Source organism: Oncorhynchus nerka, linkage group LG25, assembly GCF_034236695.1.
Source record: "Oncorhynchus nerka isolate Pitt River linkage group LG25, Oner_Uvic_2.0, whole genome shotgun sequence".
NCBI classification, from domain to species: Eukaryota; Metazoa; Chordata; class Actinopteri; order Salmoniformes; family Salmonidae; genus Oncorhynchus; species Oncorhynchus nerka.
Genome location: NC_088420.1, coordinates 50,804,085 through 50,820,210, shown reverse-complemented (window position 1 = coordinate 50,820,210; position 16,126 = coordinate 50,804,085). Strand labels below are relative to the sequence as shown.

Genomic DNA, 16,126 nt, shown 5'->3' with positions numbered 1-16,126 from the left:
AACTCTTTGCTTCTCTTTTAAAGCATTTAATACCAGAGGGAAAAAAATCTGACATGATTCGAACACTGTAAATGGAGAAATATACACATTCATCTAACGGTTTCATGTTGTATTTGTTGCAATTTAAATCAACTCAAAGTTCTCTCAAAGTCACCACAGTATTTTGTCGATGTAGCCTAGTTTTAACAGGCCTATGCTTGTTGGCGAACTGGTAAAATATGATTAGGTTATTACAGACTAGTGAAAATTGCATTAGTTTTAACTTATGTTTGACTGAAAGATGCAGCTTGGTCATTTTCTCTCCCCTTGCACCTGGCTATTGGGAGAATTTGGGAAGTTTGTGCCTGTTTTTACTTTGCATATTAGAGCTTATGCATAGGTCTATATTAGCCCAAGCCCCCCCAAAAACACAGAATTAAAATAATGATTGAGGCATTATATACAATACATAGCCTACCTTATATTACGCATGGCAGAAAAACATTGTCTTTTGGTACATAATTAGTCTGGCCTATACTCCCAAATTAAATTAATTCTAGTAATCACCTTTGAGTGTGTACCATCTTATTATGCATACTGGATGGACTGGTTACCTTATGCTACGCTCAAAACGTTCCATTCATGAGTCTGGGAAAGAACGTATAGACCTAGGCCAGTAGTCACCAACCCGTCGATTGCAATCAATTGGTTGATCTCCAAGGCATTCCTAGTCAATCACCAAACATCTCTGTAAAAAGAACAATTATAAAGCCTTGCACTCCAATTATCTTTATTAGCTTTGTTCTATTGGGGGTAGATGCACTTGATTCAGCAGCCATAGTGCCAGGAAGGCACTGTTATTTTTTCACAAAAAAAATATATAAATATTTTCCCCTAACCCTACCACCCCTCCCATAATTGGAGTAAACTAATCAACAACAACGGTTAGGCTTCAGCTTCCTTACTGTCATGACTCAAAGGCCTCCGATCAGCTTGGCAAATAGCCAGACCCCCCGCTCTCCCACGTAAATCTTATGCAGCTGAGAAGCCAAAAACCCTGAATGTCAAAAAGTGAATATTGGAACAATATTTCTAAGATCGGAATGGTCAGTGGGGATCTAAAGAATAATCATGTCAAATTGTTTTTCATTTTGTGATGTCATTAAAAACAGTATAACACACATACTGTAACTTGACATAGTGTGAAAGCTCTTCAAATTTACATCCTTTACATTGTGTAGGAAATATGAAGACTTACATTTTTTTGTTAAGATAGAAAACTGAAATCACATTCCTAACGAGAACATAGTTAATGTGCAAAGGACATGAAAACTAAGCCACACACCGAATGATGTCAGAAGAGCGTGTCAGTGTGATGGAACCGCACTTTTCGGCTAGAGTGCTTAAAAGGACTCGCTAAGAATTAACATGCAGACCAGCAAATGTGAAGGGTGAGCTAAAAGATGTGAGAGCGCGGTCCACACGTTGAAATGGTTAGAAACTGGAAACTCCACACAAGGTGAAGATAAAGACTAGACCTTAGCATTGCCAGTCTGCAGCTGGGCATGTAAAAGTGGTCCTAGAACTTTGACTAAAGACACAAGGTGGGAAGGGAAAAGAATCCCATCTCAGACAACCATTGGTGCATCTGAAGATCTGTTCTATTTGAACACAAGACCACTATGAAGAAGGACATTGTGACCTCGGGTGTAAGGCTCTGGTTGTCCACTAATCGAGCCATTCCCCATACAAAGATTGATTGGTTTCAGAGACGACGAACAAAGCCATCTACACATAAATACATTGCATTTCTTACCCAAACGGGTGGCAACTTGTGTGTAAGGTATATGGTTACTGTGAGCGTTGTTTCCAAATGTACGATAAATGTCCCTTTTCCCCCCTCTCTACTTTCCACACCTCCTTTTCAATATGTGCAACAAGCCATCATATATTGTCAGTCCACTAGAGAGGACAAGTACATTAGAGTGTCTAGTTTGAGAAACAGACACCTCATAAGTCCTCAACTGGCAGCTTCATTAAATAGTCCCCGTACAACACCAGTCTCAATGTCAACAGTGAAGAGGCGACTCCAGGACACTGGCCATCTAGACAGAGTTGCAAAGAAAAAGCCTAATCTCAGAATGGCCAATAAAAAGAAGATTAAGATGGTCAAAACACAGACACTGGACAGGGGAACTCTGCCTAGAAGGCCAGCATCCCAGAGTATATGTGGGAACTTCAAGACTGTTGGAAAAGCATTCCTCATGAAACTGGTTGAGAGAATGCCAAGAGTGTGCAAAGATGTCATCAAGGCAAAGGGTAGCTACTTGAAGAATCTCAAATATAAAATATTTTGATTTGTTTAACACATGATTCCATGTGTGGTATTTCATAGTTTTGATGTCTTCACTATTATTCTACAATGTAGAAAATAGTGAAAAATAAAGGAAACACCAGAATGAGTAGGCATGTCCAAACTGTTGACTGGTGCTGTATAGCTGGCAAACATTAGTAGTGAATTTCATACAACTGTAACTTGATCACCTCACTTAAGTGTGGTGCTTCTTTGTAAACAAACACACGTGACTGGCTCAAACAGCTGTTTTGGGAAACTAGTAAGCGTAGATTATTTCTTATTAACAGGCAAAATTATGAACATAATCTGCTTTATCTATTACCTAGTGCACAAGTTGACTGCAGGTATCTATAAAAGCTTTTTTAAAACATTTTTAAGTACTAATATTAAAATGTATAACCAACACTAAAATTGTATTGGAAACTCATACTGATGATATTTCAAAATACAGTATACCGCCCAACCAAGAGTTTCTCTCTACATTTCCTTCATAACGCTAAGTTTGACAATTATTTGCTAGGAGATAGCTAAGCTAGTCGACATGTTTCAGCGAGCTAAGCTACCTAGCTTGAAGATGTGCTAACAGTGCATGATGTTGGGTTCATGTTTATTCATGTCACTGAGGGTGAGGGGGTAATGTATAACGTTTACATTATATCAGGTATCCTATTGAAATATTGAGTGCAGGGAAGCAAACCCATTGATAAGGGGAGAGAGCCATGGATTAGTGATGAGGAAGGGGGGGGGGGATGAATAATTCAACTTGGTTCAACTTTCAGTGTCCATTGAGTTTTTCACTCTGAGAATTGGAACCTAACAGTAAACAACTAGCCAGCTTTGATGTTGACAGCCCAATCAAAGACCTTAATCAAAGACATAAGACCTTGATTTATGTGGCCAATTACTTTTTAATAAAAAAATTAACAGGCAATGCTTTGATTATATGCAACGCAGGAGAAGCTAGTTAACCTAGTAATATCATCAACCATGTGTAGTTAACGAGTGATTATGTGAAGATTGATCGTTTTTTTTATAAGATCAGTTTAATGTTAGCTAGCATCATACCGTGGCTCCTTGCAGCCACAAGGTCCTTTTGATGCTGCACTCGGGTAACAGGTGGTCAGCCTGCCACGCAGTCTCCTCGTGGATTGCAATGTAATCGGCGTCCGATTACCGATTGTTATGAAAACTTGAAATCGGCGCTAATTAAATCGGTCATGCCGATTAATCAATGACGCACCGAAGATGGACTTTTGCTGGCTAGCTCACCCAGCAGGTGCTGAGACAATCACGCGCAACCACAGAAAAATCAATGACATCTACGCTCTGTAATTCATTTTCTGTCTGCCCCTCCACCACAGAAAGCACAGAGTGAGGCTGAAACGGCTGCATTTTGGAGCTGCCTTATTCAACGAAAATGTACCAAACAATACAATGGGAAAGCGACCACATATGCTTTATTAGGTCAATCAAATGTTTTAAATAAAATATTATTTACTGATATGATATATTGTTGTGACGTGAAATAACAGAATTGCATGCACATTTCCTAGATATTGGTGGGGCTCCACTCCACCTGCCACTGCTTGTCTGAACAAGCTACTATTCTACTGAGCCTAGTCCCTAATACATATAGTGGGCTCCAAAATTACTGGCACCCTGACTGGCAATGCACAAACAATACTTAAAAATTATAAACAATCTAGTTATGGAGATAAACTCAATACCAACATGTGAGAAATACTGTACTTTATTAATGTTTCAATGGAACCAACCAAAATAATTTATTGATTTAATTAAAAAATCAATGTCCTCCAAATCAAGGTTTAACATAATAACATTTAGCAAAATTACACCAAATTAAATTCCACTTATTTAAGTTTATCTAAGACTTAAGGAACTATATTGAGCCATTACATCACTTCCTGTTTCACTAGGGTATAAAAATGAGGTAACACACATGCAATATCCCTCTGTCATCCAACACCATGAACAAAAAGAAAAGAAAAGAACTGGCAGTTCAAAAGAGACAGATGGTCATAGACCTTCATAAATCTGGAAATGGCTACAAGATCCACAAACGATTGAATATACCACTGAGCACTGTCAGGGCAATTATAAAAAAAATCTAAAGATATGGAACAGTTGAAAACCTCACGGGTAGAGGGCGCAAATGCATTTTGCCCCCTAGGATAGGGAGGAGGATGGTGAGAGAAGCAACAAAATAGCAAAGAATCACTGTGAAAGAATTGCAGGCCTTGGTGGCATCTTGGGGTCACCAGGTTTCAAAAAGCACAGGATCTTTGGAAGGGTTGCCAGAAGAAAGCCCATTCTGACCCCAAGACAAAGACACAAGAGCTTGGAGTTTGCCAAAAGTCATTTAAATTATGACTGGAAGAAGGTGCTCTGGTCAGATGAGACCAGAATTGAACATTTTGGTCAGATACAGCATCGGCATGTTTGGCGTCGAAACAGAGATGCATACAAGGAGAGGCACCTCATACTCATGGTGAAATATGGAGGGGGGGTCAGTGATGTTTTGGGGCTGTTTTAATTCCAGAGGTCCAGGGGCACTAGTTAAGATTGATGGCATAATGAACTCTACCAAGTATCAGGCAATTTTGGCTGACAATCTGGTTACCTCTGCCAGAAGACTGGAACTTCGCCGTAGGTGGACTTTCCAACAAGACAATGACCCGAAACATACCTCAAGATCCACACAGAAATGGTTCTGTGACAACAACATCAATGTTCTGCCATGGCCATCTCAGTCGCTGGACCTCAATCCAATCAAGTTGAAGAGGGCAGTTGATAAGCGCAAACCCAAGAATGTGAAGGCTCTTGAAAGGATCTGCATAGAGGAATGGTCCAAAATCCCTCCAAATGTGTTCCTTAACCTTGTCAAACATTACAGGAAAAGACCATGCTGTTATCCTTGCCAGAGGTGGTTGCACTAAGTACTAAATGAAGAGTGCCAATAATTATGAAACCTTGATTTTGGTTCAATTGATTTTGTATTAAATAATTGTATGATTTTGGTGGGTTCCATTGAAATATTAATAAAGCACAGTATTTCTCACATGTTGGTATTTTGAGTTTCTCGCTATAATTATATTGTTTATATTTTTTTAAGTATTGTTTGTGCATTGCCAGTCAGGGATGCCAGTAATTTTGGAGCCCACTGTACATGATGTAAAAGGCTGAGCTGAGCACTATATGTAGCCCCACAGCCATAGTTGTCAGTCACTCACGATGCCATGGAGCTCTGCCACTCTGCTGCACAGGTCAGGACGCTGCTTCTCCAGCGCCAGATAAAAAGGGTTGTTCTGGAGGTTCTCATCATACAGAGCCATAAGGAACTGGATCTCTGGCTCCTGGGAGGAAGAGAGGACAGTTTACAGTAAATATGTGGTGGGAGGGAAGGGTTCGATACCAGGAAATTCAGCTGACAAAACATGCATTCATGTTGCTCCAAAAGGGACTCGTTTCAGGAAACTAGGCGTATGTCACGTGTCACTACTTCACAGGAGAGCCATTTGAACGTAAAGTTTTTATTTTTATCAAAATGGATTTTTCGGCAGAAAAGTCTTCTGGAACATGTGAACTTTCATGCGCCTTAATATCAAACATGTCATCTATAAATACAAATACAATTGTTAAAATACAAGCCTAGTTGGTTTAGCCCCGGAAAAAGGCTGGAACCTTCCCGCTAGCCATGCCATGATTGGCTGAGATATGCCGAGAGATGATTGGTCTGCCAAGTAGTGAGCTTTTGTCTATAACGTGAGCTGGTCAGTATGTGTAGGTAATCCTTTCTAACACAGCTTTTTTGAAAAATATCACATAGTAGAACTGGCTGAGTGTTGCTCTCCACTTTCTGGAGGACCAACTTTTGAAATCAGTGGAATTAAAGTATGATAGCTGAGGAGATGGAGAAAATTCTGCTGTTTGATTGCAAATTGTCAAAAAGAGAACACATAGGCTGTTGTAGAAAACACCTGTCTCCGGATTACATCGTCAAACTAAGGGAAAGGAAAGGGAAAATATGTTCACTACATCTTCTGTATTATGTGCATGTGACAAATAAACTTAGACGCAAACTATATCAAATCAAATCTACCCGAGACGGTAATGTGATGAACATGGCCTGGACCAAAGTCAAATTAGGATATCACGTTAGGCCAACGAGAGAGTGTCCAAGTTCTAAAATCCTCAGGTAGAACGCCCTGCTTTTATTTCGTCACACTCACAATTGTAAGCTATTTTCTGTAATTAGTTCGCCATTAACTTGGCGTGAACTATGCTGAATGGGTGTAGACAAAGAAGAGCTCTCCAGTAGGTTTACCAAAACATTCAAGGGCCATTTTCTCAAAAGTGAGGTTACAAGTTTGTCAACTTTCAAAGCAGAATTACTTTCCCATTGTTCCTCAACTGTAGTGTATGATATACCATTTTCTAGCTCTGAGTCTCTACTTTCATCCAATGTAAAAAAAACAATTTCAAATTGCGCTACATAAGACTGAACCAAGCCGGTCTGTCACATATTAAAGTTGTTGACATGAAGTAGGTTAGGACTAAACTGCTGGTTGGCTAAGAGGGGTTTCAATATCAATAGTGTCTGCCAAGAGGACAGACTAGTGTTGATGGCACCGGCATGTGATTTGGTTGCACAAATGTTTAGTGACCCGACTTGTCTCCCACAATGTACCTGCAATCCATACAGAACCAGACTAATAATGACTAGCCAACTTTTAAATTAGCATGCCCCTGCAAGGCTTGACATTCCAGGTAAATTTGCAAGTGGCACACCGGTCCAGTGCCAACTGAAAGCTACTGGCACTCATTCAAAAGAATAAAGGCCAGGGAAAGCGGATGTTACCTTTAAATTGTCCTATAATGATCTACCCTCCATGCACAAACAATTACATTTTAACTTGACAATATGATATTTAAAGTGATTATTTGGAGTACAAAAAAACTTTTGCACAATATTTAGCGATTTTGAACAGTCAGTAGCACAGTAGGGCCCGTGTTTTGTTTTTCCAGATTTCCGAGTTCACTTGTTGCTCTCAGTCCACAACAACTCTTAAACCACATTAGGAGACCACTTTTGAGGTCTTTAGTTGACCTTTAATTCAATTACGCACCTAGCAAGAGACCGTTGTTTGTACTGCACAATGTACAGTGTAGGCTACATGTGATGGCATAGTTTGCTAAACAAATGCCCCGCAATTGATACAAATCATGATTTCATTCTGCCAGGTAGACCTACTTTGCAGTCAACAGTTAATTGGGAAGGTATTTTGGGAAAGCCTTTAGAAATGTTGATTCAAACAGTGCACGATGACTGAACTGCGCAACCCGAAGATTCAACCAAGACGTCAAACTTTTTGAAAACCTGGTTTGCATACCCATTGCTGTTTGAAAAAATAAATCATTGTGAACCAGAAACTAATCTGACTAGCTAACATTTTTTCACTGGCACCCAAGCAACAATTCAAATGTGGTGTGTGTCCATCAAGCTTCCTCAAGCTACAGAAACAGGAGATCCTGCTCCTGCCCTATGGGCTGCTCTGGCTTGGTCAAAGGCTTAGGCCTACTCTACTTGAAGAGGACAAAGAAGCAAAGACGGGAGCAGCTAGGTCCAGAAGCTCGCGCTCCTCTTTCCTGAGGCATCTTAAACCACAGCAGGAACAACAGGAAGATTGTCTCTCTCTCTCTCTCCAGGGTCACTTTTCACCTCCCTCACCTCGCCAGCCAGCTGCCTCTCGGCTGAGCTTGTTAACGTTTTCGGGAAATTAAATTACTTAAAGTTGGTTCACCACATAATTGCATGATCCCCCAACGTGGGGCGTTAGATTTTGTCTCTGTATGACATGCTTGGGAGACCTTGCAACAGACATCAAATTTCAATGAAGCAGTCAGTCACCCACAAAGACACACGGGAATGATCTAACTAACAGGATGTTGGGGGGCGGCAGATAGCCTAGTGGTTAGAGCGTTGGGCCAGTAACAGAAAGGTTGCTGGATCGAATCCCCAAACTGACAAGGTAAAATAAAATCTGTTGTTCTGCCCGGTAGGCCGTCAACATAAATAATAATTTGTTCTAAACTGACTTGCCTGGTTAAATGAAATGTTTAAAAATAACGGTGAGGTGTGACTTTTCTTTCGAGGTCAGTCTCATTACTGGTTGAATCGGCCTAATAGGAGAGAGGAGATTGTCTTGTTTGGTTGGTCTCTGCTTTGTCCCAGCTATTAGTGCAGATGGTAGCTTTGTAGACGACATGGTTGTGCATAAACAACATATTGTATATAATAAGATAGGTCTATTTTGTGTGCATTGTCTTGTCTGCATCAAGGGGTACTCAAGTATTATTTGAGAACGTCTGGTCACAGATGTCCTAGGTGACAAAATGGATAATGTAATTTATCGGCGTAGTAACAAATTGGTGGAGAGAAAATGTTGCAGTTTTAAAGACAATTTCCGACAATTTTACATTTTTTGCATGAGGCAGAGATTCTTTTTAGCTGTTTGAAGCTAAATACCTGTAATTCTATGCATTCTTCCATGGCTTATGTGTGTTTATATGATATCAGGGGTCGAAGCCCGACCGAGTAAATTAGAAAAATAAAATGACAAAATTCGGGACCTGCAGCCCGTATTGAACCCGTTCTGGGTTCGGAGCCGGTCTGCCAGTTTGGGGGCTCTACATCTCTGCTTGTTGAGTCAAGTTATAAATGTTCCGATGTTAGCCTCATCTCCTTCTGAATCAAAACTATAATCTCATATAAAATGTTATTGGTCACATACAAATATTTAGCAGATGTTTTTGCAGGTGTAGCGCAATGCCTGTAAATATGAGATTTAGCCAGGTCATATGGCAGGCACTGTGTCGTCACATGTTCTTCTGATGTAAGATTCCAATCAATCCATTGAAAACACCATAAAAACATGTGAGCATCATCCCCAAAATGGGGAACAAAAGAGTATGAAATCCATTTCAGTCTCATCTAAGATCAGTTCATCAGGCTACTCACGTGATTGCGCCTCGTAAACAGGCCTTGAAACGCTGAGATCAACATCATCTTTACGAATCCTAGGAATGATAATGCCATGGGCTTCATGACTGGGCTGCATAGTGAAGCAGTAACTGTCTTAGCATGAAGGCAGCAGCTCCACCTCCACCCTCATCTCACAGTGCTGCTGCCTCCTTGGTGTCAGATGGATGCTGCCTGCTGGCCTGAAACCCTGAAGAATGTGCCATCTAACCATGTGACCGGTCAGCTGGGTCTGAACAGCCCTGTTTGGGGGTAACCTTCCTTCACACGTGTGGGGAGTGAACGCTACGGCTTACAGCACATTTTCCACTTCAGGAAAGCCAAGGCAGGCATTTCACGATGGGTGAGTTGGTGATGGGATCTGGCCTTTGTGAGCATAAATACAAATGTCCGTTCTCTTCAAGATAATGGGAAATAACGTATTCTCAGTCTGGCCTTTCATCCTGTTTGGTCACACTGTATAGACCATCACCTGTCAAACTGAATCCATGGTGGGATGAGTGTCTTCAGGTTTTCGCTCCTCTCGTGTACTTGATTGATCAATTATTGATCAGGTTGTCTAGGTTTTAAATTGGACACACATCGATAGGAAATGACAAAAACCAGCACAGTCGGCCCTCCATGGAATGATTTGACACCCCAGCTGTACATCAATCTAATATTGATGACAAAAGGTTATCTTGAGACTGTCAAGTGTTCTACTTATATCTGTACACTCGTAACAACTTAAGCATTATGAAACTTCTATTAGATCAAATAAATCTTAACTAGAAAATAAGCCATTAATTTTTTGGTTGAACAAATTCGACACATTGACCTCCATACAAAAACTCCTTGCTTGGTGGGCGAAACAATGAAAAACAAACGGTATTATCGGCGAGTTGTGCCTCTCACTTCCTCTCTGAACATACTGATAGACTCCAGGATGAGCAGAAACAATCATTGTAATTCAAACACAAGGTTTCAAACTTACCGCTTCAATTGCACTTTAAAAAAATAGGAGAAAACATAATTTCCTCTGCCAAAGCCATGGCAATGTTTACAGAGTCAGTCAGACTCTCGTTTTGATTCCTCAATACAGCCAATATCACCATCTGTAACATCCATCCTGTTGTTTCCATGGAAAGTCATTTTCCCAACAACATTGCAGAGTAGGGCTATGTCATGTGCTTGTCCAACAGAATAATAAAATAACTGCAATTGATATAATGTAATTTAGAGTTTTGATCACTAGCTCGATATCCCACGGATAACATTCCAAAACTGGATATCGTTTTATGTGCCCACAAATCAAATTTTGTGGATGACCATCTTCAATTGTGCTCATCAAAGGCTTTTAAATACCACTGTTTTGTGTTCTACTTGTAGCCCTGGTTGCCCTGAAAAGAAAATGGCAAAACACTTAATTGTGAGGCTAAATATATGGGCTGGTCATGTAGATAAATTAAAGTCAGATAAATGAAGAGCCCATTTTTGCTGGGACTGATGGGGTTAATCCTCGCTAGCGATACAGTTTTGGAAACCCTATCACATAAGCGAGAAAGAATCTTCCAAATACAAAAGATACACTTACCGTACACAATTTAGTGAAGTTGAACCAGGCCGTTTTCACAACGACACATCCACTCACCATGCGCTCTCGCATTTCCATTGGACACTACAATTCAACATTTCCAGATTTTTGGACAAATCAGGATTGGACGAAGGCAGTGGTTGAACTGGTGATTTTCAAGCCCGGGTGCAGATGATAAACCAATTTCCACTAGATTCCACAGCCAAAGTCAAAATTGTCTGTATTGTAAAAATGTATTCAAAGAAAAATATGTTTTTTGGGGGGAAAGGGAGATACCTAGTCAGTTGCACAACTGAATGCATTAAACCTAAATGTGTCTTCCGCATTTAAACCTAACCCCTCTGAATCAGAGAGGTGCAGGGGGTTGCTTTAAATTGACGCCATCTGTGCCAGTTGTTGTTGAGGGTTAACTGCCTTGCTTTCCCCATAGAAATGGCTGAACGAACCAGAGGTAACTCATTTCTGGTTATTAGGACTACAAGCTGACGAGCTCTACTGCATTCCGCCCAGCAATAAAACAGGAAGTGACAAACTTTCATGAGAGAAGAGAATTTTACTTCTGGGTAACAGAGGTTACACTACTGACCTCATGGTCTAGGAATTCTCAAGACAGACTGGTGACCTTTGACACATAGGCTACAGCTACAGACTCCTTGGCCAATACTACTAAATTAAAAACTGGTCTATTATATAGGCACTGTAGTATATGGAGGTATACATATTTAACACAATTGTCCACAACTTCCCAATAGTATCAGACTCTCACGGTTTATTAAGGTCACTGTTTGAATTGTATCTGCAAGCTCTGTATTATTTTACTATTCTTTGGTTTGATATTCAAGTATAGAGTAAACGGTATGTCAGTTTCCATTGCCAAGTTAATTCTACAGAGCATGACAGGCCCTACATATAATTTTTTCTGCATTCTTGGGGGAACTTCCAAGTCGGTCTCAACCATTTTTGGATATACAAGTAAGTAGCCCAAATCACATGCTGCTCTGCACCCACTCATGTGCAATTGATCATTCGGCCTATGTTCTTATTAGTCTTCCCAAGACCTCACTGTGGATAGGCTGGACATGGCTAGAAAGAATACAACTTTTGTTAAATTGACGTCAAAAGTCGTTTGTTTTTAGCTAACCATAGCCGAATTCTCCTAACCTGCTATGTTAAATTCTAACCTGCTACAAAAAGTCAAAAATGACAAAAGCTGTATTCCGTCTAGTCTCAATGGATAGGCCAGGTGCCCCAGGGATACTACAGTGCCACATGTTGAGGTCTTCCAGGTAATGGCTAAACAAGGTTGCCCGAAAATTGTGAAATGTGGTAGCAATTTCCTGTGATAAGCTGTAAGTGACAACCAATGTCAAACATATGCTTGTTTTGAAAGGTGGAATCAAGCATAACAGAATTTAAATTCATAACAGCTGCCCGGATCGAGAGGAACACTTCACTCAAAGTCGTAGCAATATATAGCAAATGGATTGCAGCATCTACATGGGTCGAGGTTTCAATGCCAAATATTTGTGTTCTTACATTGGCTAGCTTTTAGCTAGCTAACGTTATATTAGCTGCTCATCTTTTAGCTAGCAAACGTTTTCTATCACAACAACAGCAACGTCGGCTTGGATGGACATTCATACAAACACAATATAGCTATGTCCATAACGTACCTCTTTATCTGCTAAACACTCCGGAATCGCATTGCAAATTGCACTTCTTCAAAAGCCTGACCGTGTAAACAGAAGAAAGTCTACCATTTGATGCCTGCCTGGCTGTCAGCACTACCGGTCTCTCTAACTCGATGACGAGGAAAACATTCGCTAATTTGGTTTAGTCAACCAATCAGGCGCAGCAAACCAAACCCTCGAGTCCTAACATGTCTGTCGGTGTTGAGGGTTCGTGAAAACGTCAAAGGAAAGGATGACACCACCGTGCAATCAAATTACAGTATATGGCAAGTCAACATGTGGTCCTAAAATAATATATGACTGCCCTGAGAAATCTATTTGTATCACCATAAAATGATTGAATAAGATTGTCAAAGGTGGTTTGTCTCCCCCACCCTACCACTGACTATTGTAATGGCTTGAAATGTTGCATTTGTTTGGTAGATACAGAAGTTATTGTTACAGAACAACGTGATCTATATTTAAGTGTGATACAACAACAAACACGTAGGCCACAAAAAAAATGCACTGGGGTCTAGTTCTCCTCAGGACTTCATCCTTCCAAAATGTTTTTTCCTACCATCTCCTTTAAAGGGATAATGTTTAATTTGGTCATCAGTAAACATAGCGCTGATCTGTATTGCAAAAATAGCTCTGATTTTGCTTAATTAACTGGTCCACATAACATTTCCCCATTTTGTTTAGGTGGGGTGTGACAATTCAATGGGGGAATTTCGTGTCTCCTCAGTAGTGGGGTCTTCCTATCTTTACCAACAAATTAGAGCAGTTTGCAGCTGAATAGTGGAAGGTGCAGCAACCTCATTGATGGTTACAAAAAAAAACTGTTTTGGGGGGGCAGTTATCTTTGGGGGCAGTTGATCTCATTGTGAAACACAGATTGGCTAATGGCCAACAAGCTGTGTCAACCATAAACTAAAAGTACAGCAATCATGCTTGGCAACAAATTAAAGTGTTCAAAAACCATATTAATACATTCACAGGAGGTTGGTGGCACCTTAATTGGGGAGGACGGGCTCGTGGTAATGATTAGCGGATTAGGTGGAATGGATTCAAATACATCAAACACATGGTTTCCAGGTGTTTGATGCCATTCCATTTGCTCTGCTCTGGCCATTGTTATGAGCCGTTCTTCCCTTAGCAGCCTCCTTTCCTTTTTCTTATTGCATTTAACTGCTGACAATGCTGTTATCAAGGTAATTCCCATTGTAGGTGATGTCAGAGGCCAGCATGTGAAGGAAGTTGTGGCTCAGGGATGATGGACAAGTTTTCCACTAGTAATTACCAGTTGGCGGGGTGTTCAAGTGGATTCTTCCTGGTCGAAAAAAAATATTAGGTGTGCTTGGAAAGCAAAATAAAACTCTAAATTTCTTACATAGTCCTGTTATTATTATTCTGTGTTATTGACTGTACATTTGTTTGTGTGTAACTCTGTGTTGTTGTTTTTGTTGCACTGCTTTGCTTTATCTTGGCCAGGTCGCAGTTGTAAATGAGAACTTGTTGATATCCCTCTAGTAGTGGGGGGGCTGTGCTTTGACAGTGTGCAGGGTTATATCCTGCCTGGCCTGGTTGGCCCTGTCCGGGGGTATTGTTGGATGAGGCCAGCCCCCCCTGTCTCAGCCTCCATTATCTATGCTGCAATAGTCTATGTGCTGCGGGGCTAGGGTCAGTCTGTCCTGTCTGGTGTAATTCTCCTGTCTTATCTGGTGTCCTGTGTGAACTTATGTATGCTCCCTCTAATTCTCTCTCCCTCTCTCCTTTCCCTCCAGGAGGACCTGAGCCCTTGGACCATGGACTCTCAGGATTACCTGGCCTGATTACTCCTGGCTGTCTCCAGTCCACCTGGTCGTGCAAAGCTCCAGTTTCATGCTACCTTGTCCTGGACCTGCTGTTTTCAACTCTCTCTCACTCCCTCCCTCTCTCTCTGTCTACAGCACCTGCTGTCTTGACCTCTGAATGCTCAGCTATGAAAAGCCAACTGACATTTACACCTGAAGTGCTGACATGTTGCACCCTCTACAACCACTGTAATTATTATTTGACCCTGCTGGTTATCTTTAAACGTTTGAAAATCTTGAAGAACAATCTGGCCTTAATGGCCATGTACTCTTATAATCTCCACCTGGCACAGCCAGAAGAGGACTGGCCACCCCTCAGAGGCTGGTTCCTCTCTAGGTTTCTTCCTAGGTTCCTGCCTTTCTTTGGAGTTTTTCCTAGCCACTGTGCTTCTACATCTGCATTGTTTGCTGTTTGGGATTTTAGGCTGGGTTTCTGTATAAGCACTTTGTGACATCTGCTGATGTAATGTTTATGTTTATAACTGTCTGTTGTAGGAAAGACTGTATTCGTATAAAATAAGACATTATTTTGAAACGCACATACCCATTTTCCCAGAAAAGCCTTTCTCCGCGACAGACCGGGGCGAGAGAGAAAACGACAGATTCCCGTTCGTTAAAGGGTGAGATACAGCTTTAATACCCTTTATTTAATTCTAAATCTTTAGTACAGACCTTTTAAAACATGTTATAATTAATGAAACAATTTTACTATTCCTTTCTTACAGATAAAGGGCCCGGTTATAGGTTTACCCCTGACATCCTGCCATTTCCAAATCACCGCCGTCAAGACAGGCTCTCTTGCTCGCAGGATATCCCACACAAGCCCCGCTCCGTAAGTAGTTCACATCCAGACAGGCTTTGGAAAATACATACGAACTAGCAGATTTTGTAGCATTCCTACTATATCTGACATGTTACTGTGGTCTTTTTTTAAAAAGTCAATAAACATGTGTGTAAAGTGTACACTTTCGTTTCAAAATAGATTTGTTTAAGACCACCAAAAAACACCTGATTTATCCCACTGCATTAATTAGTAAGTGAGGTAGAAAATGAATCTGTTTAAGTTATAAGTAAAGGGCCCAACTTAAAGAGTACAATTACCCTTTCAAAAAGAGGCTGGCATGATTGACTGTGACCGCCACCCCCTGGAGAGCAGCTCTCCTTTGATCCCCAACATAGGAAAAATCACCTGTTCTTTGGGTATCTTTATGTATATATGCCCTCCTGTTGTTCAATTGTTTAGATAAAAAACATTGTTTCAAACACCCCTGCAGAGACATATATATACACACACACACACACCCTAGGATAGATCAACTGCGCACACATGCTTTAACATATACACATGCACTATCTTGTTAAATAAACACCAACTAAAGCGTGACAGCTTCAAAGGAATAGATGCACTATATGCATAAATTAACACTCACTCTTAAGGCGTGAGAACAGGAACAGGATGTCCTGGCAGGATGCCCTTATATGGGCATAACCACGTGATAACTTCCCGCCAGGATGTCCTGACAGGATGGGCATGCACACATCACCCGGACATAGGGTCATAAGTCAAACTTTTGATACGTGCCGTCTACTGTATTCTCTCTGTCCCTCTTTGCCATGCAAATGAACTGAATC

At 40.8% G+C, this 16,126-nt stretch overlaps 1 protein-coding gene and 1 long non-coding RNA gene across 2 annotated transcripts in view; one reads left to right on the top strand and one right to left on the bottom strand.

Annotated features, from left to right (window-relative positions):
* LOC115109643 (ankyrin repeat domain-containing protein 27-like) overlaps positions 1-11,153 on the bottom strand; it is a 33,005-nt gene extending 21,852 nt beyond the window's left edge. Inside the window, 2 exon segments of the mRNA XM_029634827.2 lie at positions 5,587-5,709; positions 10,969-11,153. Of these exon segments, the coding sequence (XP_029490687.2) occupies positions 5,587-5,709; positions 10,969-11,046 (201 nt within the window). The 5' untranslated portion in view covers positions 11,047-11,153.
* Positions 11,154-14,429: 3,276 nt separating this feature from the next.
* On the top strand, positions 14,430-15,321 carry LOC135564604 (uncharacterized). Its single transcript, XR_010461164.1, has 3 exons — positions 14,430-14,683; positions 15,051-15,114; positions 15,220-15,321. It is a non-coding gene; the product is annotated as an uncharacterized LOC135564604 (long non-coding RNA).
* The last annotated feature ends 805 nt before the right edge of the window (positions 15,322-16,126 follow it).